This window comes from Heterodontus francisci, unplaced genomic scaffold (assembly GCF_036365525.1).
Source record: "Heterodontus francisci isolate sHetFra1 unplaced genomic scaffold, sHetFra1.hap1 HAP1_SCAFFOLD_208, whole genome shotgun sequence".
Classification (NCBI taxonomy): Eukaryota; Metazoa; Chordata; class Chondrichthyes; order Heterodontiformes; family Heterodontidae; genus Heterodontus; species Heterodontus francisci.
Window position 1 is genome coordinate 749,651 of NW_027140125.1, and position 23,556 is coordinate 773,206.

The window sequence follows — 23,556 nt, forward strand, 5'->3', positions numbered from 1 at the left end:
CAGAAAGCTGCAATGGACATAGAGTTTGGCAAGTATATGACACAATATCTGGGATTTTGTGTTGGATCCGCGGTAAGATATAAGCCGCACCTCTTCTGATTGACGTTTTCTGTATAATCACCATCAGTGAGATCAACACACAGATTAGCAGAAATCCGAAGAAGACCGCAACTAGGATGGAAGTAGTTTTATATCCCTGTTCTTAATGACAACAATGCAGAAAGGTTTAACACAGACACAGTCTGGCTTGCATGATACAGTATTTACAGTACGTATTTAATAATTATATCTATTGCGTCCGGGCAATGAGTCGGGCTGAAGATTCCCCAGTTTGTGTGTTGTACATTGCACAAGAGGAAAGTGTGAGCCAACCTAAATTACAGAGACAGTGCACCCACGTTTCTGATGAGTACAGGGCAGTTCAGGTACAGCCAGAGACTGGGATTAGCGGAATTTCAAATGGATCATTTGAAATATGCGGTGAGGAAAACAAATGTTCCCGTCAGTGAGAACGTGCTCATAGTATCTTCAGACAGTGACAACAACAGCAATTCAACGAATGCAAACCCAAACACGAGCTGGAATAGTAATAATGGTAAGTACCTGCAGATGTGGATGGGAAAGCATTTGGAGGCACATCGAGCCATGTGGAATATATTGTACAAAACGTTCAGGAAGATGACATTTCAGCACTTTCCATTTAAACGATAAATACTGTTTTTAATTTCCCGAATTAATGAGTCAATTTAGCCATACAAGGAACCCTAACCCCACTCTCCAAACCCTGCCACCCTCACCGGAACAAATCACACTGGCATCTTCCTTATGATCGCAGTCAGATTGAGCCGGCGATGAGGAAGGACAGTCGGCCAGAAAGATTCGCTTCCAGTGCACTTCACCTCATCCAGCCAGATAACACCGTCACCCTGGGAAAAAGTAGCACCTCCTGGCGCCAATAGAGCGTGACCAAAATCCAGCTGTCTGCAGACAACATTGGCATCGGCCATGTCCCAGGAGTCATCACACACCGTGCCCCAGCTGTTATTGCACAATATCTCCACTCTCCCGGAGCAGTTGGTGTTACCTCCAAACAGGCGCAACCATTGTCCCGAATCTGTCAAAGAGAATCAATTATTATTATTGATGTAGTATAAGACAGGAGTACAAGTCAGATAGTTGGTATAATGAAGAGGAAGTAGCACCTGGTGAAAGCACACGTTAACAATCATATTCTCGAATGCAGTCCTTTGATCTGTGGAGCTGCTCCTTAGTTACTTTTGCTTCTGTTTAGAAGAGAAACATGCTGACTGTATCAGACACCAATGTTTTAAATGACACTGGCACATTGAGAGGTTTGTTGTGTTACCTGAACAAACAACGCCAGCATCCTCCCTGTGTTCACAGTTGTGTTTACCCCACGGTTTTGTTTGACAGTGCCAAAGGAACGATTCGTGTGAAATACACTCGATTCGATCGAGCCAAATGGGTCCGGATCCTGCTCCGAATGACTGAGCGGAATAATCGATAGAACTGAGGGGACCGCACTCTAACTGTTTACAGATCACTTCTGCATCAGCTCTATCAAGTGTATCCGAGCACACTGTTCCCCAGGTGCCATTGTAGAACACTTCCACTCGCCCCTCACAGCGATGCTTCCCATTCACCAGCCGCAGCTCTTTGTGCTCTGTCAATGACACAAGAAATATCCGGATAGTTAGATTGATAACTCGTTGTATGTTCATACTGCACAACTCAACACATGCTGCACCGGTTGTGTTCACTGATTGCCAGTACGTATTTCAGAAAAGTGACAGAAATACACCGACAGCCCATAATGTAATAAAGAATAATCAACATAGATTTCGCAACAGAAGGACAAACAACGTTATTGAATGCTTTGAAGTAATTACAGAAAGATAATGGTGATAATTCAGTCGACGCAATATGCATGTTCTTTTTTTTTCCAAAAGGCCTCTGACAAGGTAGCATATAGCAGGATCATGACTGGAGACAGAGCATTTGGAGTCAAGAGATCAGTGGAAGAATGGGAGAAAACTAGCTGCAAAGCACACTGTCATTGTTAAAGCTGGTAACCTAGAATGGCGGAAGGTGGGAAGTGGTGTTACACAGGGCTGGGATTATTGCTGCTTAATATTTACATGAAAGATTTGGATTTAGACAAGGGAGACATCATTTCAAAATTTAAGATGACAGCAATTTGGGGATATAGTTAACACTAAGTAAGACAGACAAAATATGGGAATACGTTAATAAGCAGGTCGAATGGGCATACAATTGCCAAATGAGTTGAATACAGATAAGCCTAAGGTGGTCAGTGCTGATAGGAAGAATAAAGAGGCCACGTACTTCATGCAAAATAAGAGTGAAAATGATGTCGAGCAGCAAAGAGATCTCGGGATAAGAGACACTAATCACTAGTTAACTGACAGAGATCGAGGCTAGTGATCATAAATATAGGATAATAATGAATACATCTAATAAGAAATTCAGGAGAACTTTTTTATTTTTACCCAGGGAGTGGTTTGAATTTTGAATTCCGAACACATGCAATTGTTGAGGTGATTAGAACTGATGCCTTTCAGGTAAAGCTGTATTGGTACATGACGGAAAAAGAAGTAGGTGGATATGCAAAGAGGGTTAGATGCAGTAATGTGGGGTGATACTCGTGGGCAACATAAACACCACATTGACCGGTTATGCCGAATGGCCAGATTCTGTGCTGTCCATTGCATATCGTTCGATGTAATATCTTCCCTGTGAAGCCACGTGCACAACACTACGGAAAATGGGTATATGGAAGCACCCTTACCTGAACACATGATCCTCACATCTTCCTTATGAGAACAGTCGTGGTTACCCCACGATGCTGAGGGACATTCCCAGAGAAATGATTCGTTACCGGAACACTTCAGTTCATCCAACCAAACTGGCCCTGAGCCTGGTCCACAAGATGTAGGAAGTGCCATGTCCAATGCCTTTCCACAACCCAGCTGTTTGCAAACCACGTCAGCGTCCGCCAGATCCCAGGAATCATCGCAAACTGAGCCCCAGGTCCCATTGTAATAAATCTCCACTCGGCCAGTACATGGGATTCCACCGTCAGACAGCCTTAACTGCGCGTGTTCTGTTGGACAATAGTACAGGAGGATTATGCTTTCAATACACATTCACCTCATCACTCAATACAACTCATTGTACCATCACCAGCTGAAAAAAAGAACTAGTTAAATGTGCCGTTGACAGGTAAATAAAACTTTTCAACTGAATTGTTTACACTTACTTCTTACATTGATTGTAAAGAACAGAAATGGTTCAGTTAACCTTCTACATCTGGCTTTGACAAGTTATGGTCTCCAGTTCCCCTTTTATGTTTTAAACATTATGTGCGTTGTTGTACAGGAAATCACTCACATGATTAACAGTCAATTTATACTCATGTACTATAACTGTATCTGTTCCTGGTCCATGTATGTTGCCCTTATTTGGTACCTTGGACGGACATTTACTGCCATCTCCTATTTCCTTTATATCGAATAACAAGTGAATTGCATTTATCTAGCGCCGTGATTGTGATAAAACATCTCAAGGCACGATCCAGGAGTGATGTCAAAGAAATTTTAACATGGAACACCTAAGAATATATTTAGGTCAGATGACCAAAAGCTAAGTCAAAGAGTTAGTTTTTATGGGGCGTCTTAAAGCAGGAAAGAGTGGTTGCCAGGCAGAGAGATTTAAGGAATTAATTCTGCAGCGTATCACCTCCGCAGCTAGAGACACGGCCGAAGATGCTGTGCTATTAAACTCAGGATTGCTCAAGAAGACAGAACTAAGAGCTGTCAGACTGGAACCGATTGCAAAGACAGGAGCTGTGAGGTCAAGAAGGGATTTGAAAATAGGGATGAGAATTTTAAAATCGGGCATTGCTGAACAATGTCGGTCAGTCAGCACAGGGCAGATGGCTAAGTGGCTCATGGTCGAGACAGCAGATTTTGCAGAGGTTGTAACTAGGGAAGCCAGCCAGGAGTGCATTAGAATCATCGAGCTTAGAGGGAACAAAGCAATCGACAATACTAGATGAGGCAAAGTAGGGTGATGTTATGGAGGTGAAAATAGACAGTGTTAATCATGGTATGGATATGTGATAGATAACTCACCTCGGGGTCAAATATAATACAAAGGTCACAAGCAGTCTGGCTGAGTAGCACACTGTTGGTATGGAAAGGAATGGAGTTTGTGGCAAGGGAAGAGATGCGATGGGGACTGATGGCTTGTATCTTTTCAATACTGAGTTGGAGGAATTTTTTGCTGATGCAGTACTGAAAGCCAGACTGGAATTCTGACAGTGTACAGGCTGTGGAGGGATCACGAGAGTTGGATGTGAGGTCGAGTTGGATACTGTGAGTTATATGTGGAAACTGAGGCTGTGTTTGCGGATGTCACTGAAAGGCAGCATGTAAATGAGAAATGAGTTGTCGAAGGATAGATCCTTTGGTGACACTATAGGCGACTTTGCAGGAGCGGGAAGAGAAGCCATTGCAGATAACTTTCTGACTATGACCGTGTAGATAAGACTGGAACCAGCCGGGTGTTAATGGAGAGGGCTTGGAGCAGAATTTCATGATCACTCATATCAAAAGCTGTATGCAAGTCAAGAATGAGCAGAAGGCACCGGTTATATTTGTTACAATCACTTAGGAGGTCATTTGTGATTTTGGTAAGAGGTGTTTTGGTCCTGTGGTGTGGATAGAAATCTGATTTGAGAAATTGAAACATGCAACTCCATAAAAGATGAGCATGGATTTGGGTGGCGTCAACACATTCAAAGACTTTGGTGAGGTATGAACAGTTGGAGCCGGGGCAGTAATTTGCATGGACAGGTGGTCAATGGCTCCTTTTTGAGGGGAGGTGTGATGACTGCTGATTTGAAGGACATGGGGCTGAAAATGAAGAGAAAGAGAGAGAGAGAGAGAGAGAATCGTTAATATTGTCAGCTAACATGGGGACCAGGAAGTGAATGTGTGTGTTCGGTAGTTTAGTAGAAATAAGGTGTAGGCAGCAATATGTGGATTTCAGCAACAGCACAGATACAGAGAGAGCGTGAAGGACTCTAGGAGAGAAACAAGAAATGCCAAATCAGGGTGATGGTATGGGGTGGGGGTGGGGAATTGAAAGGAAGTTAGGCCTGGTGGGTTGGGGAAGAAAGGGAAGCAGTGGAAGGCGTATAGACAGACATTTTTGAACTTTGTAAAATAAATTCCACGAGCTCCTCTCACTTATTTTTGGAGTTGAGGGTGGACGAGGCAGGGGAGTGGTTCAGGAGGAACATTTGTGATAGAGAAGATATGCTTTGCGTTTTCTTTGCCTTCCTGGATGATCTTTGACTAACGCGTGGTTTTAGTGAAGAACAGTAGGACCCGATGATGCTTTATGCAATTGATCCATTCAGGACTATATTACCAGATAGTTCACCAGATGTCACCGTGCCTTTCTGTTTTTTTATTTAATTCTTTCAGGGGATGTGGGTGTCACTGGTAAGGCCAGAATTTGTTTAATCCACCCTATATATTTCTTTCACTTCATACTGGAGAATGTAACGTCCACAAGTACTACCCTTGAACATCAGCCTTACAATATGCAGTATCTTCGTGAAGAACTATGTTCTAGGGTTGTGTTGATTATAACATTATCATAGATCAATTTAATATTAATTGCATAAAAGAATCACTTACTTTTGCAAGGATGGGAATCTGCCTTTGACAATGAAGATATTTGAGTAATTTGAGAAACGTAAACCGCATGTCTGAACAGAAAATATGCAGACCTCTCTGTCCAGACAGGCTGGTGCTATTATGTTCAATGAGCAAACAAAACTTGTGAGGCACATTAGCAATTGTTATTGTCTGTAAAAGATCAATGAACTAAACTACTAATTATATCAATATATGACTGTTGGACCGGACCAAAGAGGGTAGAAAACAGGATCGCTCTGCAAAATATCGGACAGGATCAGGAAATGCCGATGTACAATTGAACTCCAGATGTGTAGACCTTCTGGTTGAGCAGCAAACCAGTATTTAAACTGGCGTGGAGAAAAATGATTGGACTAATTGCGTCAGGCACTTTGGAGAATGAAAATCAGCGATGTGACCCATCAGATAGAGAAGTGGAAGACAAGGAGAAGGCACATGGCTTCTGTAGGTGGACATAAATGCTGGGTGGAGCTGAACATCTACCTAACTGAAGAACAAGATGAAATACTCCACTGTGTCCAGTGACTGAGTGTGTGATAACCATTTGGCACTGTAAACCTCTGACGTGAAACGTTGGAATACATTGATTTCCGCTGTGTCCGAAGCAAATACTTACTGTAAACAATCGGTATCAAATCTGAATCATTAACTATCTCAGATGTTGTAAGTTCCACTCTGTCATTGGTAAATAAATGTTCGTTGGAACAGCCCCAAAGCATATGTCCATACTTACATTCTGCATAATGCAACATCCCTGGAACATACGCCCGCATTGACATGCTGCACAATGGAACTTTCAAGCGTCGAGTCTGAAACATCTGTCTACTTTTATACACGTCCTTATGAAACTTACACCAGCTCAAATCCCACACAGCTACCTCCACTTATATACTGTACAATGGAACTGATTGCAAGCTCGGCGCCGGATTTGATACCAGAGCTGAGATTCCAATTCCATATTCTATTTATCACAAGGCCGTTATCTTTCACCTCTATCATCCTTCAGCTCCATTCCTGCCTCAGCCCATATGCTGCAGAAATGCTCACCCATGCTTTGTTGCCTGCAGAACCGACTATTTTAATGTTCTCCTGGGCCATCACCCGTCCTGCACCCTCCATAAACATCAGCTCATCCGAAGCATTGTTGCCTGTCCTACATGAAGCCTCTCTCAGGAGCGCCACTGTACTCACTGATGTAGACTGGTTTCCCTGCCACCAATGCCTCGAGTTTTCAATTATGATCTTCATGTTTAGACCCTTTATGCTCTCCCCCTGCCATCAGTATAACTTCCTCCAGCCTGAATCATTTCAAGAGCTCTGCTTTTCTCTGAATCCAGCTTCTTGTCCATCACCCACTTCCATCTCCACAACTTTCAGTCTTGCCTTTAACCATCTAATCCCCCAGGTCAGAATTTCCACCCGAAATATCTCTGTGTCTCCGGCTCTTCAAATCCAACCTTCTGCCAAAGAATTTAGTCACTCACTCCAACATCTTTGTTTGGCTCTGTGTCAGTTTTCTGTCCGATTACACTCCTGATAATCTCTTTGTAATGTAGGTGTTTACTGAAAGTTATGTCATAAAAAGTTCTTGTTGCTTAATTGTGCCCGTGTCCTCTCTCTCTCTGCACACCACCCCCATCCAGCCCCAGATCCCCCACCGCCCACCATCCTCACCCCCACTACCTGAATGAAATTACTGGTTTGAGACACCCAGGAACAAATGACCTATATTACCACTTTTCTGAGCAGATTAGACATTTCACTTTTATGTTTTTGTAAAAACGGTGAAGAATTTGTTCACCTGCACACAGGACCCCGACATCCATACTGTCAGTCAGAGACGAATTCAATGTGAATAAGCTGCAGTTCTGGAGCTGCAATTCGTTTCCTTCACATTGGACATCATTCACCCAGACGGGTCCTTCACTCTTTCCATCCTTTGAATAGTTATAACTGGCTGTCGCTTCACCGCAGCCCAGCTTTGTACAGACCACGTTGGCATCATTCAGGGTCCAGTGTCTATCCTGCAATCTCCCCCAGCTGCCGGTGTAGTAAATCTCCACTCGCCCATCACAATGGCTTGCCCCGTTAGTCAGCCTCAGTGACCAATTTTCATCTACGATATGAAACATATTGAGAATGATGAAACTGAAGCAAAATATCTCATAACTTACTGCCACCAGAAACGTTATTAATTTGAATGGTTACTGTTTCTGTCATCATTGTTCAGACGGCTTGTCAGAAGATATTCTTCACCATTACGTTTTCTCAGTAAATACATTTTCATGACATATCTTGCACTGACTAAATTGAGCAAAAAAGGTAAAATGAACTGTGGTTGAGCGCGGCAAATACCGCCTATTGATAAGTGATGAGACCGAAGGGAGGAGCAGGGGCTCTAAATGGCTCCTGACAGATGACAGTTCCTTTTATTCCATATGGAGAGAAACAGACAAGTTTAAGTTGACATAATGCATCCGATGAAGTCTCAAATTACCTCACAAGCAATGAAACACTTTTGATTTGTAGTCACTATGCTGACAGGTGACTGACACGAGGGACTGAAGGTCGTTCCCCTCTCCACATGTACTGATATTTCCTGCTCTCGCCCTGGACCTGAAAATATCATCAACGATTCTTCCAATTTCGCCTGCTTATCTTCACATGGTTCATCTTCAACTCTTCCATTCCCTTCCTCAACATCACTGTCTCTGATTTTGGGGATAGGCTATTAACCAGTATAAAGAGTTCCTCCAGTGACCCTCACAGTTACCTTGTCTATGATTCCACACACCCCGATTCCTCTAATGACTCGATCACATTCTTCCACTTTCTCCATCTGCATTGCATCTGTCTGGTGATGCAACTTTCCATACCAGTGCTTCCAGATATGTCTTCCTTTTTCCTCAAACAAGGACTCTCTTCACGTCATCATCCACCCACCATGGTTGATTGGGCCCTCAAGCACGTCCATTCCATTTTCCATACTTCTGCTTTCTCCCTTTCCCCCCTCCCAGAACCATGATAGGATTCTGCTTCTCCTCACCTTCCATTCCACCAGCTTCCATACTCAATAGATGATCTTCCACCATTTCTACCACCTTGAATGTGATGCCACGAGCAAGCACATCTTCCCCTTCCCTCCACTTTTAACATTCTGAAGGGACCATTCGCTCTGTGGTATCCTGATGCACTCTTCAATCATTCTCAACACCCTTTCCCACAGGAGCATTCCATGAAAGCGCAGGAGAGGCTGCCACTGCCCTGTTACCTCTACCTTTCTCACCATCCAAGCCTCCAAGCACCTCTTCCAAGTGAAACAGCGATTACTTGTACTTTCACTGCATTTACTGTATTGACAGATCATAATGCTGTCTCCTTTACATCGGGAGACCAAACACAGTTGAGTGATTACTTTGCAAAACACCTTTGTTCAGTCTGCAATCTTTACCTTCAGCTTCTGGTTGCCTGTCATTTTCATTCTTTATTCCACTCCCACTCTGAACTCTCCCTCCGCTTTCTCCAACACAATTCCAATGAAGGTTAACATAAGTTTGAGAAACAGCCCTTCATCTTCCCACGAGCTTCTTTACAGCGTTTGGATTCAACACTGTGTTCAGCAATTTCAGGTCTGATTCCCTCCCCCTTTTCCTTCTTTTGGGACGATATTTTGCCTTCCAATGTAGACCACCTCTATAAATGTGCTTTTTACTTGACCCATTCCATATCTTTTTGCCTTGCATTGTCCCTTTTGCCATTTAATCTCTCCTGTCTTCTTCCATATCACAGACGGTAACTTTCATTCTTTCCTTGTTTTCCCCTTTCATTATAAACTGTTAAATCTCTATGTTCTGATGGAAGATCCGCAAACTGAAAGATCGATACTGTTTCTCTCAACATACATGCTGCCAGATCTGCTGAATATTTCCAGCACTTACTGTTTTTATTACCTATATTTTAAATTGTGAAGCGTGGGAGCCCTTTTGTTTTGAGCAATGTCCCACGGAAAGTGATCTGATAACTGAACAGATAATCTGTTATATGAGGAAGCTGATTGATGGATAAATGTAATCCTGGAAACTGGGAGAATTGTAATTTACATCAAGTTTGTTAAATAACCAAAGAAATAACACATTGGTGAAATAACGAGTTCCTTTACTCACTATCATTTTATTGCACTTGGTGTAATAGAAATTCAAATTTATCTCATTACTTATCTGGAAACAAGTTCACAGTGTTTTCTACTGTGCAGCTGATCTTTGCAGAGAATTCCATGATAATTCATATTTTAACTGCCAACATTGATAACAGTTTCAATGCTCCAGCAACATTTCCATTCTATGGCAGTGGTGCTGAGAGCATCTTGCTGATTCTATAGCCCTTGAATAATGCCCCAGATTTACCCTGAAAGAGATATTATATGACGAGAATTACTAACAACTGGACATTGTATGTATTCAATGTTTATTGGACTGAAACTCTTGGATTCATTTGTAATTTCTAATAAACCCACAAACACATCTTTGGATCTTAGTGTCAAAGGAAGCATGCGATCAGAAAAACTAGTGAGTCAGCGACCTGTGGAAATAGTCAATGATGCTTGACAGTGGAACAGTTGGTGTATTTCAGTTCAATTGACTGAGATGACTCACCAGTACAGATGACACTGGCATCATTTTCATGTGAGCAGCTAAACTGTTCCCAGGATGAAACAGGACAATCCCACAATCGTGTCTCGTTCCCCCGACACCTGTAATTTTCCTTCCACACTGGACCGGTTCCCTTTCCAAAGTGAGCTCCTCTCGGGATTGAGTTTACTGCCCCACACTGAAGGTGCTCACAGACCACGTTGGCGTCTTCCATATCAAAGTAAAGGTCACACAGCGTCCACCACTGGTCTCCATGTAGCACCTCCACCCGGCCAGAGCATCTGTTCATCCCATCAACCAATCGAGGTCCATATTTCCCTGTATTGGAAACAAATCCAGATCCAAGTAATTTATAAATCATTCTCCGCAGAGAAACAGCAAAATAGAGAATGGGTAAAAAAGTTGAATCTTATCTACCACGATCATCTATCCATACTTTACACAAATTATCTATTCAAAACAATTAAAATTACCACAGCAGATCAAAAGCAAAATACTACGGATGTTGGAAATCTGAAATAAAACAGAAAATGCTGGAAATACTGAGCAGGGCTAGCAGTATCTGTGGAGAGAGCAAGAGAGTTATGTTTCAGGTCTGTGTCCTTTCATCGCAATACTTACTACAGGGCCTCGTGAAGAAGTTGGCTGAACACTCAACAATTAACAGGTCTTCTTGCAAACGCTAATCGATTGTTGGTCTCTATCTCTTTTGTCTTGGAATATAAAACTCAGAAGGATGTGATGTTTCTGTTGTATCTGTTGTCGCTTTTGGGCACCGCACTTCACAAAACCATTGGCTTTGGAGGTGGTGCATGACAGATTCACTAGAATGAGAACAATGCTTAAAGCGTTAAATTCTGAAGGCAAGTTGCATAAACTTTGTTTGTCGTAGATTGAGTTGAGAAGAAGTACAGCTTATCTAGTTGATTTGTTTAGAATTTTTAAGGGGTTTGATAGATGAGCTGCAGAAGACTAGAAGAACGAATATAAAACAAGGCCATTTAGGAGCTGCTTTTCTTTATGAGGGATGTGGGCATCTCTGGCAGATGTGGCAGTTATTGCTCAACGCTATTTGCCCTTGAAACCGTTGTCAGGCCCTTCATTTTGAAATGCACTTGTCCGCATACGGAATTTTCTTCTGCAACGCTGTAAGGTAGTTAGAGTTAAGGCAAAGTGTGCAAGCATAATTTGTACCTTTAGCTGCATCTGTTGTAAACAGAGTGGAACTTTAGAATGTGGCAATTTTTGGGTAAGACTGAACTTTAGCCTTGACATTTAGAATTTAACTTGAAATTCAAAAAAAGTTGCAAGGCAGTTCACTATCAGCAGTTAACAGTGCAAGTCAGGTTGGTAGTAAGTAATCAATCAGCTGTGATTGTCCGAATGGAGATAATTACTGTGAGCTGGAAACTGTCTATACCGTTGCAACTTGACTGTTCCTGATAAGACCGATGAGATTAAACTTCTGGTAAGGCACAGAGAGTAACCATTGTTCACAATGTTGATTGAATTCATTAGGAACAACGTTTGGAAATTGGAATTTGCTAAGAGTAAGAATTAGGTGCAGAGGGGGAATTTTGTAAAAATTCTTTCACAGGGGATGGGGTGTTGGCGAGGCTGGCATTTACTATCCATCCCTAATTGTCGTGGCAACGATGGTGGTAAGCCGTCTTCTTCTACCGCTGCTGTCCAAGGGCTCTCGCTCCGCCCACAGAAGGGAGTTCCATGATTTTGACCCAGCGACAGGGAAGGAATGGTGATATAGTTCCAAGTCAGGATGGTGTTTGCCTTGGAGGGAAACTTGCAGGTGGTGGTGTTCCCATCCACCTGCTGTCCATGTCTTCCCAGAGAGTAGAGGGCCTGGGGTTGGATGGAGGTGCTTTGTTTTGTCTGTTAAGCTTGAGTAAGTGAGTGGAGTCACCGATTTAAAACAGCACCACAGCCAGCAGCAGCAGAGCCTATTGAAAGAGGCAGACACCAGGCAAATAGAGGGGAAAACTCATTCAGTGAAGCAATTGTTCTGTCAGCGTATGACAGGGTGTGGGTAAGTTGCAAATATGTATTAAGTTAATTGGTGAGTGCTTAGTGTTTTGGCGTTAGCTAACCAGTAAAGTAGCTTTCAAGCTAAAAAGCAACTGCACATAATTTTACCTCTAAAATAAAGACAGACTAAGTTCTGGCACAGCAGTTTTTTCTCTGGATATAGGAATTTGTGGGTAACTGAACTGTCCCGAGAGAACATGTCTGTAGTAGATGTCTCCACCTAGAAACTCTCTGGCTCAGGGTCATAGAGCTGCTGTGGCAATTGGAGAAAATCCAGCGGGAGTAAGAGGAGTATTGGACATAAAAACAAGAAATGCTGGAATCACTCAGCAAGTCTGGCAGCATCTGTGGAAAGAGAAGCAGAGTTAACGTTTTGGGTCAGTGACCTTTCTTCGGAATTGACAAATATTAGAAAAGTCACAGATTATAAGCAAGTGAGGTGGGGGTGGGGCAAGAGATAACAAAGGAGAAGGTGTAGATTGGACCAGGCCACATAGCTGACCAAAAGGTCACGGAGCAAAGGCAAACAATATGTTAATGGTGTGTTGAAAGACAAAGCATTAGTACAGATTGTCTTTCAACACTCCATTAACATGTTGTTTGCCTTTGCTCCGTGACCTTTTGGTCAGCTATGTGGCCTGGTCCAATCTACACCTTCTCCTTTGTTATCTCTTGCCCCACCCCCACCTCAATTGCTTATAATCTGTGACTTTTCTAATATTTGTCAATTCCGAAGAAGGGTCACTGACCCGAAACGTTAACTCTGCTTCTCTTTCCACAGATGCTGCCAGACCTGCTGAGTGATTCACAGCATTTCTTGTTCTTATTTCAGATTTCCAGCATCCGCATTATTTTGCTTTTATTATAGGAGTATTGGACAGTTTGCTGCAGATTTCAGTCACACCTTGTGGAGAGCGGTAGGATCAGAATGAGTTTGTTGCAGCTCATAGTGCACAGTAATTGAACTCCAGATGTAATGGAGAACGAGGATATGCAGAAAGTGAATCTATCCAACAGGAACAATGTACTGGCTATTTGTGAGGATAAGGATGAAGACTGTCAGAAGAACAGCCAGAATGTTGAGCATGATATATTGGGATAGGAAGCTGTTCAAAAGGAGGAGGAGTGGAGCATAATGTGATACTTTTAAGTGATTCAATAATTAGGGCATTAAGAGTCCCACACAATATTTGCCCAACTTGTGCGAAGTGAGGGATATCTCAGATCAGATTGCAAGAATACAGTGGAAATATCTAGTCGTTGTGGACCATGTAGGGACCAACAGCATAGGAAAGAGTAGGCAAGAGGTTATTTTCAGAGAGTACCAGGAGCTGAAATATAAAAGAATATCTCAAGGATTATAATCTCTAGATTATTTTGCAAGCCGCTTGCACATTGACATCGGAAAAGAAACGATTCGGGAGATGAACACGTAGTTGAAGGTTATGTTGTTGGAAAGAGGTGTTACATTTCATGGGACCCTGGCACCTGTACTGGGATATTAAAGAACTGCTGTGTTGGAATGCGATTCACCTGAATCCGGTTGGGATCAGGGTCCTAGAATAAAGGATAAATAGGGTTGTTACAGGAACCTTAATCTAGTAACTGGGTGAGGGGAGGCTGGTGGGTGGCGGGGTGAGGGGGTACAGCACAGTTGTAATTGTAGCATATCTAGGCACTACAGGGGAAGGGAATACTGAAAGATGCAACATTTGAGGAAAACCAATTTACGGTTTTACGTTACATGCATTTGTGCTGAAAACAGTGGTTGCTTTCTTGAAAAAAGAGTTGTTAGAAATACTATCAGAAATACTGGAGAAATAATTGGAACTAGTGGAAGCTGTCGGTTTATATGTAGTGCAGAACGGAAATGTGGGCAGAATCATACCAGTGATAGGTCATTACATGTTCCTGCTCTGGCTGTAATGGTCATTTAATTATATTCCATGATAAGACAGTGCACGCCATTGTTCTTGTCACTGATTGGTCAGCTATTGTGCATCGTGGCAAGTCAATCCATACTGCTGTTCTGGTCGTGGTATGTTGGCTGCACAGTAGGTGATGGTGCGTTTCTTGAGTAGAGGAAGCCTGATATTCACTGAGGAGCAGGTCACTGTTAGAGGGACAGTATGGTGTTTATCGCTCTCCATAGCGTCCCTGACACAGTGAATGGGACAAGCTTGCCATCAAGCAAGCTCAACTTCAAGACCACCGCATTGAATGGTCCAATTCCAAACTCGACCTCATCTGTTATGGACTGGCATGCAAGACACAGTAACATCATAATATAAAAGAGACCAAGAACATGCAAAAATGCAAAAAATAAATGCACAGATCTTCGTGAATGGCAAAGATACAAAGAATAGAAAAGGATGACAAAACAGACCGCAAGAGCTACAAAAATTTTACAATAACATCAGAAATATATTGTCATTAAAAGCAATGTGGTCTCATTACAATGACAGTTGTGATATTATAAATGAAAATAAGGAAATGGCAGGAATTATACATAATTACTTTGCATCAGTATTTGCATGGACACAACTTTTATTAAGGTTTTTTGTTGCCGCAGTCGGCCAAATGCTGCCCTGACATTCAGGGCAGTCACTCTCAGCTGGAATACAGCTGTATCATACATGTTTGTACAAAAGGTGCGATGAGGTCTGAAGCTGAGTGGTCTGAACAAACACAAACTGAGCGTCAGTGAGTAGTTTATTGGTAAGTACTGCTTGATAGCGCTGTAAACAACACCTTCCATCACTTTGTTAATGATGGAGAGCAAACTGCTGGGTCAGCAATTAGAAAATTGCAATTGTCACACTGCTATTTAAAGAAGGTTATCGAGTGAACCGAGGGAATTATAGACTGGTTAGCCGAACAGCAGTTGTCAGGAAATTGCTAGAGTGTACATTTAAAGATGGAGTATCTGATCACCTTGAAAAGTTACAGCTAATCAGAGAGAGCCAGCGTGGATTTGTAAAAGGTAGATCATGCTTGATGAACCTGATCAAATATTTTGTGGAGGTAACTAAAGTAGAGGACAGGGGAACTTCAATGGATGTTATTCAGATGAACTTCCAGAAAGCACTCAACAAAATCCCTCGTAACTGATTGTTGGCTAAAGTTGAAGCTCATAGAATTTAGGGAAAATTATTGACCTACTTAGGACGTTAGTTTCGTGACAGGAGATAGACAGCAGGGATAATGGGCAGATCCTCTAACTGGCAGGATGTGATGGCGCCGTCCCACAGGAACCTCAACTATTCACCATATTTATTAATGATTTAGATGACTGAATAGAAAGCCACACATAATTGACATACTCAGTATTGCCATTGAAAGAAACCATCAGCCATATTGTAATCATGTATATTTTAAACATAACTTAACAAAAAAAAAATTCCATGACTATTTCAATATTGGTGAGTGTGAGGTGTCCAATATGGACTTTAAAAGATTACAGTACTTTCTAAATGGTGAAAAGCCGGACGCAGCACAGGGAAAAGAGACTTCAGGGTCATGGGCAAGTACAGGAACGGAAAGCAAAACAGCCAATGGAATGCTGTGCTTTATATCTAGTGGAATGGAATACAAGGGGGTAGAAATGATGCTACAGCTAAAAAAACTGGTCAGGCCCCATCTGGTGCAATGTTAAGCTATGGGCAATATGCGTTGGGAAGGATATGTTGACCAAGGAGAGTGTGCAGCATAAAATATGCTAGAATGATTCTTTGGCTTCAAATGTTTCTGTTTTTTATTCATTCATTTGATGTGGGTGTCGCAGGCAAGGCCAGCATTCATTGTTCATGCCTCGTTACCTTTCACAACTGGGCTATGTAAGAGGACAGTTAAGAGTCAACAGCATTGCTGTAGGTCTCTGGTCACAGGAAGGCCAGACCAAGTAACAATGGCAGATTTCATCCCCTAAGGATATGACTAAACAAGATTTTTTTTAAAAATAACAATCGACAATGGTTTTATGGTTGCCATTACTGAGACTAGTTTTTAATTCCAGATTTATTAACTGAATTTAAATTCCACGAGCTGCGATGGTGGGAATTGAACCAGCGTCTCCAGAATTAGCCTGGAACTCTGGATTGCTAGTCCAGTGACATTAGCACCACGCCAGTGCCTCCCCTCATTATGAAGAAGGATTACACAAACTGTGGCTGGGTTCCCTGAAATTTATAAGAGTCATGTCCTTTCACATTCCCAGCCTATGTCTTCCAGCTGCTGGAAAGTCTTTGGGAATTCTGCAGGTGAGCTACTTGCCTCAGAATGCCGATCATCTGACCTGCTCCACTCGCCACTACATTATTGTGAATGGTCTAGTTCAGTTTCTTGTCAATTACAACACCCAGTAGGATTTGATGGTGGTAGTGAATTCACTGATTATAATAGCTAGGGGAGAAGTTATTGTCTCTCTTGTTGGAAATAGTCATTCCCTGACACGGAGGTGGTGAGTGTGTTACTTTCTACCTATCAGCCCAAGTCTAAATAATGTCCGGATTCTTGATGTAATTGGGCATGAACTGTTTCTTAATCCAAGGAATTGTGAATGGAACTAAAGACCATGCAATTCTCAGCAAAAAGCCCAACTTCTGACATTTTGATGGTGGGAAGGTAACTGACGAAGCACCAGAAGATAGTTGGGCCTCAAAGAACAATTAGGAAGCACATTTTTCTATAACAACAGCGGCAATCTGGAACATTCCCTCACAACGTCCAAAGTAAAGAGCTGCGGATGTTACATCTAATCTAAATGTTCAAGACTAATATTGATAGATTTTTGGAAGCTCGGAGTATCAAGGAATCTGGTTCAAAGCCAGGTAAAGAGACTTGAAAAACATATCAGGTATGATCTAACTGAATGATCGAACAGGCTGGTGCAACTGAAAGCTCTGTACTGATAATGTGGATATGTGTCCGATCCTGTCATATTTAGCGGGTAAAATGCACACATTCTATAAAATAACTTTGTAATCTTTCACTTCTGGCCTGATTGCACTGAGCAGTGCTAGAGTACAGCCGCTCTTTTATACCCTGCCGTTCAGTAAGTGTTCACGTGGGCACAGTGGATCAGTGGTTTGCATCACAGCTCCAGTGACCTGGGTTCAGTTCTGGGTGCTGTCTGTGCGGAGTTTGCACGTTCTCCCTGTGAATGCGTGGAATTCTGCCTCGTGCTCTGGTTTCATCCCACCGCGAAAGACTTGCAGTTCGAAAGTAAGTTGACCATTGTAAATTACCCCCAATGTGGGTAGGTGCTCGGAGAATGGTAGGTAATGTAGGATTAGTATAAATGGGTGGTTGTTGGTCGGCAGAGACTCGGTGGGCCGAAGGACCTGTTTCAATGTTGTATGATAAGAATAATAACGTGGTCAGGGAGGGTCAGAAGGCTATTGTAATGTCGGATCATTCGTGGTGTTCAAATTAAAGTATCGAAATAGGCCAGTTCATATTCATTTAGTCAACTCCCAACTGTTGCAGCCAATATTCAATTCTAAATATACATTCGGTGCAGTGGTAACCAAACTTGCGAAAATTCTGCTTCTTGCAGAATAAATGTTAAGATTTAGAACCATCTTGTTTACCAGTAATTGCGGGTATTTTGTATCACGTTACACCAGACCTTTAAAGTAATAGTAAACTATAATGACTAGTCTAGATATGAACCTTTCAGACATCAACATGGGAATGCCACTTTCCTCAGTTTTCCAAACATTAAGCAGGAAGTTGTCTGCTTTTCAGTAAGTCTGTACTCACCGGAACAGATCACACTGGCATCGTTCCTGTGGCTGCACTCCTGCTGAGTTCCTTGAAAAAGATGGCAGTCCAATAAACTGGATTTGTTTCCAGTGCATTCAAAGATATCAGTCCCTACGAGCCCAGTGCCCTCTCCAAAATGGGCATATCTTGGCACAGACACGGCGACTCCACACTGAAGCTGACTACAGACCACATTGGCGTCTTTCAAATCCCAGTCAAGGTCACACACTGTTCCCCAGGTTTCAACGTACTGGATCTCCAGTCTGCCTGAGCATGGGGAGTCTCCGGATGTTAGTCTAGGAGATCTGTGATCTGAATAAGCGTATTATATCATAATTAGCATAATACGTTAATAATCACAATAATACAAATATTTATATTTCAATACGCATCTGATTAATCACAGATCTGGCAACATTCTTCTCAGATTCTGTTCAAAACTGATTATGCTGGATTTCCTGTATCACTGCTGCTTATAATGTAACAGAACTATCATGTTTAAAATATTCCTTTATTTATTTATAACTTCCCCAGTCGCCGTCACTGTAACTGAGAAACATGCACTGTATCAGCAGTTAGAACTGGGCAAGAAGTATTTTGTGACAAGAACTGGTGCTGGGAGTAATGTTGTTCATATTTAACATAAATGATTTCGATACAGAAAAGGGACGTACAATTGTAATATTCACTAATGACATCTACTTGGAGCAATAGTTAATACAAAGGCAGATTGTGAGAAAAATACTTTACGTTAACGAAATTGTAAATGAATTTTAATGCAGATAAATGCACACTGACACATTTGGGTAGGAAGACTGAGAACCCATATTCCTTGGACAATGAAAACTTAAATTGCATCGAGGAGCAATGGGACTTAGGGGTACAGATATAAAAATCAATAAAATAGCAATACAGATTAACAAAGCTCGAGAAAATACAAAAAAAGATTGAGGTTTGTTTATGAGAGATACGTTGAAAGGGGAGTCACACCCAGCACAAGGAAAGATTTGGTGTTGATTGGGAGTAGGTTGATTGGGTGCTAACTAGTCAGAGTTTCCCTACTTTTCTAGGCAGTGTGTAACTGCGCAACTTTACACCATTTCAGTTGAATCCTAGTGCTGCAACTGCTGTAACTGTACTGGATCAGCTTGGCGAGAGTTGTCTCTAGTTTTAGAGCACTCATCTTCAGCACGACAGCTGGGGTGTTACCGGGCCCTTAACTTTTGCTTTGTGCAGTGTGCTCAGCCGCTTCTCAATGTTGTGTGCCGTAATCTTCGGAATGGACCAAACAATTGAACGCTTTTGCACAGTGCCAACGCATTGACATGGATTGTCACACAATACTTCTCTCCTTTTGTCAGTCCGAATAACTGCCTTTAACCCACACTTTGTTGACCGTTTTGTAGCCAGTTTGCTACAGTCTGTCATGATCACCCTTCAAAGCCCTTCGTATGCAACTAATTACCTTGAAACCACATTCGCAGTTTTAAGTTTACAAACTGGACATACAGTTTGTGACCAGCAAGATGCAGCAGTCAGCATATAATCATAGAATGTTTACAACACAGAAGGAGGCCATTCAGCCCGTTTTGTCCATGCTGGTTATCAGTAAGAGCACCTCACTAGTCCGATGCTTCTGCCCTTTCTCCATAGCCATGCAAAGTTTTTCTCTTCGGGTGCTTGAACACTTCCATTTTGAAAGACACAATGGAATCTGTCTCCATCAGACTCGCAGGCAGAACATTCCAGATCCTAACCACTCACTATGTAAATACGTTTTTCCTCATGTCACAGTTGGTTCTTTTGCCATCCACCTTATAACAATGGCCTCTGGTTATTGACCTTTCTGCCAAGAGGATCACTTCCTCTAACTACTCTGTCTAGACCCCTCATTATTTTGAACACCCCTATCAAATTTCCTCGCAGCCTTCTCTGTTCTATGGAGTGCAACCACAACTTCTCCAACCTATCAATGGAACTGAAGTCTTTGATCCCTTGAACCTTCCTTGTAAATCCTTTCTACACCCATTCTAATGCATTCACATTCTTCTGATGTGTCATGTCCAGAATTGTACACAATACGCCAGTTGAGGTGAACCCAGTGTTTCACAAATGTTCATAATAACTAAATAACTTTTGTGCTCGATGCCTCTATTTAAAAAGGCATCCCTTTGACTTATTAACCACTTTCTCATCCTGCCATGCTGCCTTCAACGATTTGATCAGAAATACTCCCAGGTCATTCTTGGCTGCAGTCACTTTATAATTGTACCCTTGAAAAGAGAATGGCAGCTGGCATTAAAATAAATCCCAAAGTTTTCTCTAGACAGAGAAATAGTAAAAGGGTGGTAAAAGGAGGAGTGGGGCCGATTAGGGATCAGAAAGTGGATTTACATATGGAGGTAGCGGGCATAGTTGAGGTATTAACTGAATTCATGGCGTCTTTCTTTGCCAAGAAAGAAGATATACCACAGGCAATAGTGAAAAAGTAGGTAATTCAGATACTATAGGGGTTTAAAATTAATAAAGAGGATGTATTAGATATACCCTGTTATATATGAAGATATGCGTGAACATACAAATCAGGACCAGGAGTAGGCCACTCAACCCCTCGAGCCTGATCCACCATTCAATAAGTTCATGGTTGAACTGATTACTCCACATTTCCACCTACTCCCGATAACCTTCCACCCCCTTGGTTATCAAGAATCTACTTACCTCTGCCTTAAAAAATATCAAAGACTCTGCTTCCACTGCCTTTTGAGGAAGAGAATTCCAAGGAGTCACGACCCACTGAAACAAAGAAATTCTCCTCATCTCTGTCTTAAATGGGCGACCCCTTATTTTTAAACAGTGACCCCGAGTTCGAGATTCTCACACAAGGGGAAACATCTTTTCCACAACAACCCTGTCAAGTCCCCTCAGGATTTTATATGTTTCCATCATGCCGCCTCTTACTCTCCTAAATTCCAAAGGATGCAAGCCGAGCCTGTCAAATCTTTCCTCGTATAACAGGTCACCCATTCCAGATATTAGACTAGTAAACCTTCTCTGTACTGCCTCCAACGCATTTACATCATTCCTTAAATAAGGAGACTACTACTGTACACAATATTCCAGATGTGGTCTCACCAATACCCTGTGTCGCTGAAGCATAGCCTCCCTACATTTGTATTCAATTCCACTCGTGATAAATTATAACGTTCTCTTAGCTTTCTTAATTACGTGCTGTACCTGCATACGAACGTTTCGCGTTTCATGCACTAGGACACCCATATCCCTCTGTATCTCAGAGCTCTGCAGTCTCTCAGCATTTAGATAATATGCTTCCCTTCTATTCTTGCTGCCAAAGTGGGCAATTTCACACTTTCACACATTATACTCCGTTTGCCAGGTCTTTGCCCACTCAATTAATCTAATTATATCTGTTTGCAGACTCCTTATGTCGTCTTCACATGTTACATTCTTACCTAACTTTGTGTCATTAGCAAATTTAGCAAGCATACCGTCGTAAGTCATTTCTATAAATTGTGAAACGTTGAGGCCCCAGCACAGATCCCTATGGCACACCACTCGTTACTTCTTGTCAACCAAAAAATGACCCATTTATGCCAACTCTCTGTTTCCTGTGAACTAACCAATCTTCCATCCATGTTAATACGTTACCCCCTACACCATGAACTTTTATTTTCTGCAATAGCCTTTGATGTGGCACCTTCTCAAATGCCTTCTGGAAATCTAAGTACAATACATCGACCAATTCCCCTTTACCAACAGCACATGTAACTCCCTCAAAGAACTCCAATCAATTGGTTACACATAATCTGCCTTTCACAAAGCCATGTTGACTCTGCCTGATTACCTTGTATGTTTCCAAATGCCCTGCCATAACATCTTTAATAATAGCTTGTAACATTTTCCCTAAGGCAGGTGTTAAACTAATTGGCCTATAGTTTCTTGCTTGCTGTTTCCCTCCCTTTCTGACTAAAGGAGTTGCATTCGCTATTTTCCAATCTAAATGAACCTTCCCCGAATCTAGGGAATGTTGGAAAATTAAAATTAACGCATCAACTACCTCACTTGCCACTTCTTTTAACACCCTAGGATGAAGTCCATCAGGTCCCGGGGACTTGTCAGCCTGCAGCTCCAACAATTTGCTCAGTAACTTTTCCCTGGTGTTTGCAATTTTCTTGAGTTCCTCCGTCCCTTCCATTTCCCGACTTACAGCTAAAACTGGGATGTTACTTTTATACTCAATAGTGAAGACTGATGCCAAATATCTGTTCAATTCATCTGTCATCTCCTTATTTTCCATTATTAACTCCACAGACTCACATTTTATGAGTTCAACGCTCGCTTTATTACCTCTTTTCTTTTTTTTTTAATGTGTATATATATATATATATATATATATATATATATAAACTCTTACTCTCTGTCCTTATATATCTATCTAGCCTTCTCTCGTCCTCTAATGCTACCTGACTTATCAATGTTTTTGTCATCCTTTGTGTTTTAAAAATATTCTGTCCAATCTTTTGACCTGCCTCCCATCTTTGTGCAATTGCAAGCTTTTTCTTTAAGTTTGATACGACCTTTGGCTGTTTTACTTAACCACGGATGGTGGGACCCACTCTTGGAATGTTTCTTTCTCGTTGAAATATGAGAAATTGTGTATTCTGAAATATTCCCTTAAATGTCTGCCACTGAAGCTCTATTGACCTATCCCATAACCTGATTTGCCAATTCACTTTAGCTAGCTCTGCATTCATGTCCTCATAATTGCCCTTATTTAAGTTTAAAATATTAATCTTGGACCCACTCTACTCTCCCTCAAGCTGAATGTAAAATTCAATCATATCATGATCGCTGTTACCTAGGGGCACCATAACTGTGAGGTCATTAATTATTCCTACCTCATTGCACAATACCAGGTCTAGTATATCCTACTCTCTGGTTGGCTCCACAAGGTATTGTTCCAAGAAATTATCCAGAAAATATTCTTTGCAGTCCTCATCTGGGCTATCTCTGCCCATCTGACTTTTCCAGTCTAAATGTAGGCGAAAATCCGGCCCTAATTATCACTGTACCGTTCTGACAGGCTGCCATTCATTTATTCATTTATCACCCGCCACACAGTGTGGTTAATGTCAGGTGGTCTGTACACCACTTCTGACAAGCAAATTCTTGCCTTAATGATTTTTCATCTCGACCCGAACAGCTTCTACATCCTGGTCTCCTGAACTTAGATCATCCCTCACCATTGCGCTAATACCATAATTAATTAACAGAGCTACCCCTCCACCTATTCCTAGCTTCCTGCCCTT

General features: G+C 41.9%; 1 protein-coding gene across 1 annotated transcript; it reads right to left on the reverse strand.

Moving 5' to 3' along the window:
• Positions 1 to 806: 806 nt before the first annotated feature.
• On the reverse strand, positions 807 to 18,320 carry LOC137358890 (scavenger receptor cysteine-rich type 1 protein M130-like). Its single transcript, XM_068025094.1, has 6 exons — positions 18,227 to 18,320; positions 10,424 to 10,738; positions 7,573 to 7,887; positions 3,107 to 3,145; positions 2,713 to 2,797; positions 807 to 981 (listed from the first exon to the last, which is right to left on the reverse strand). The coding sequence occupies exons 2-6, from the start codon at positions 10,707 to 10,709 to the stop codon at positions 807 to 809; spliced, it is 900 nt and encodes a 299-aa protein (XP_067881195.1). The 5' UTR covers positions 10,710 to 10,738; positions 18,227 to 18,320.
• Positions 18,321 to 23,556: the final 5,236 nt, after the last annotated feature.

Bases quoted from the DNA above. Each gene is read 5' to 3' on its own strand.
- LOC137358890 (XM_068025094.1), bottom strand. From the start codon at position 10,709: ATGAACAGATGCTCTGGCCGGGTGGAGGTGCTACATGGAGACCAGTGG. The intron at 7,888-10,423 runs GTGAGTCATCTC...TTCATATCGTAG, and splicing joins TGCCAGTGTCATCTGTACTG to ATGAAAATTGGTCACTGAGG. The intron at 3,146-7,572 runs GTGAACAAATTC...ATTGTCCAACAG, and splicing joins TGTCGGGGTCCTGTGTGCAG to AACACGCGCAGTTAAGGCTG.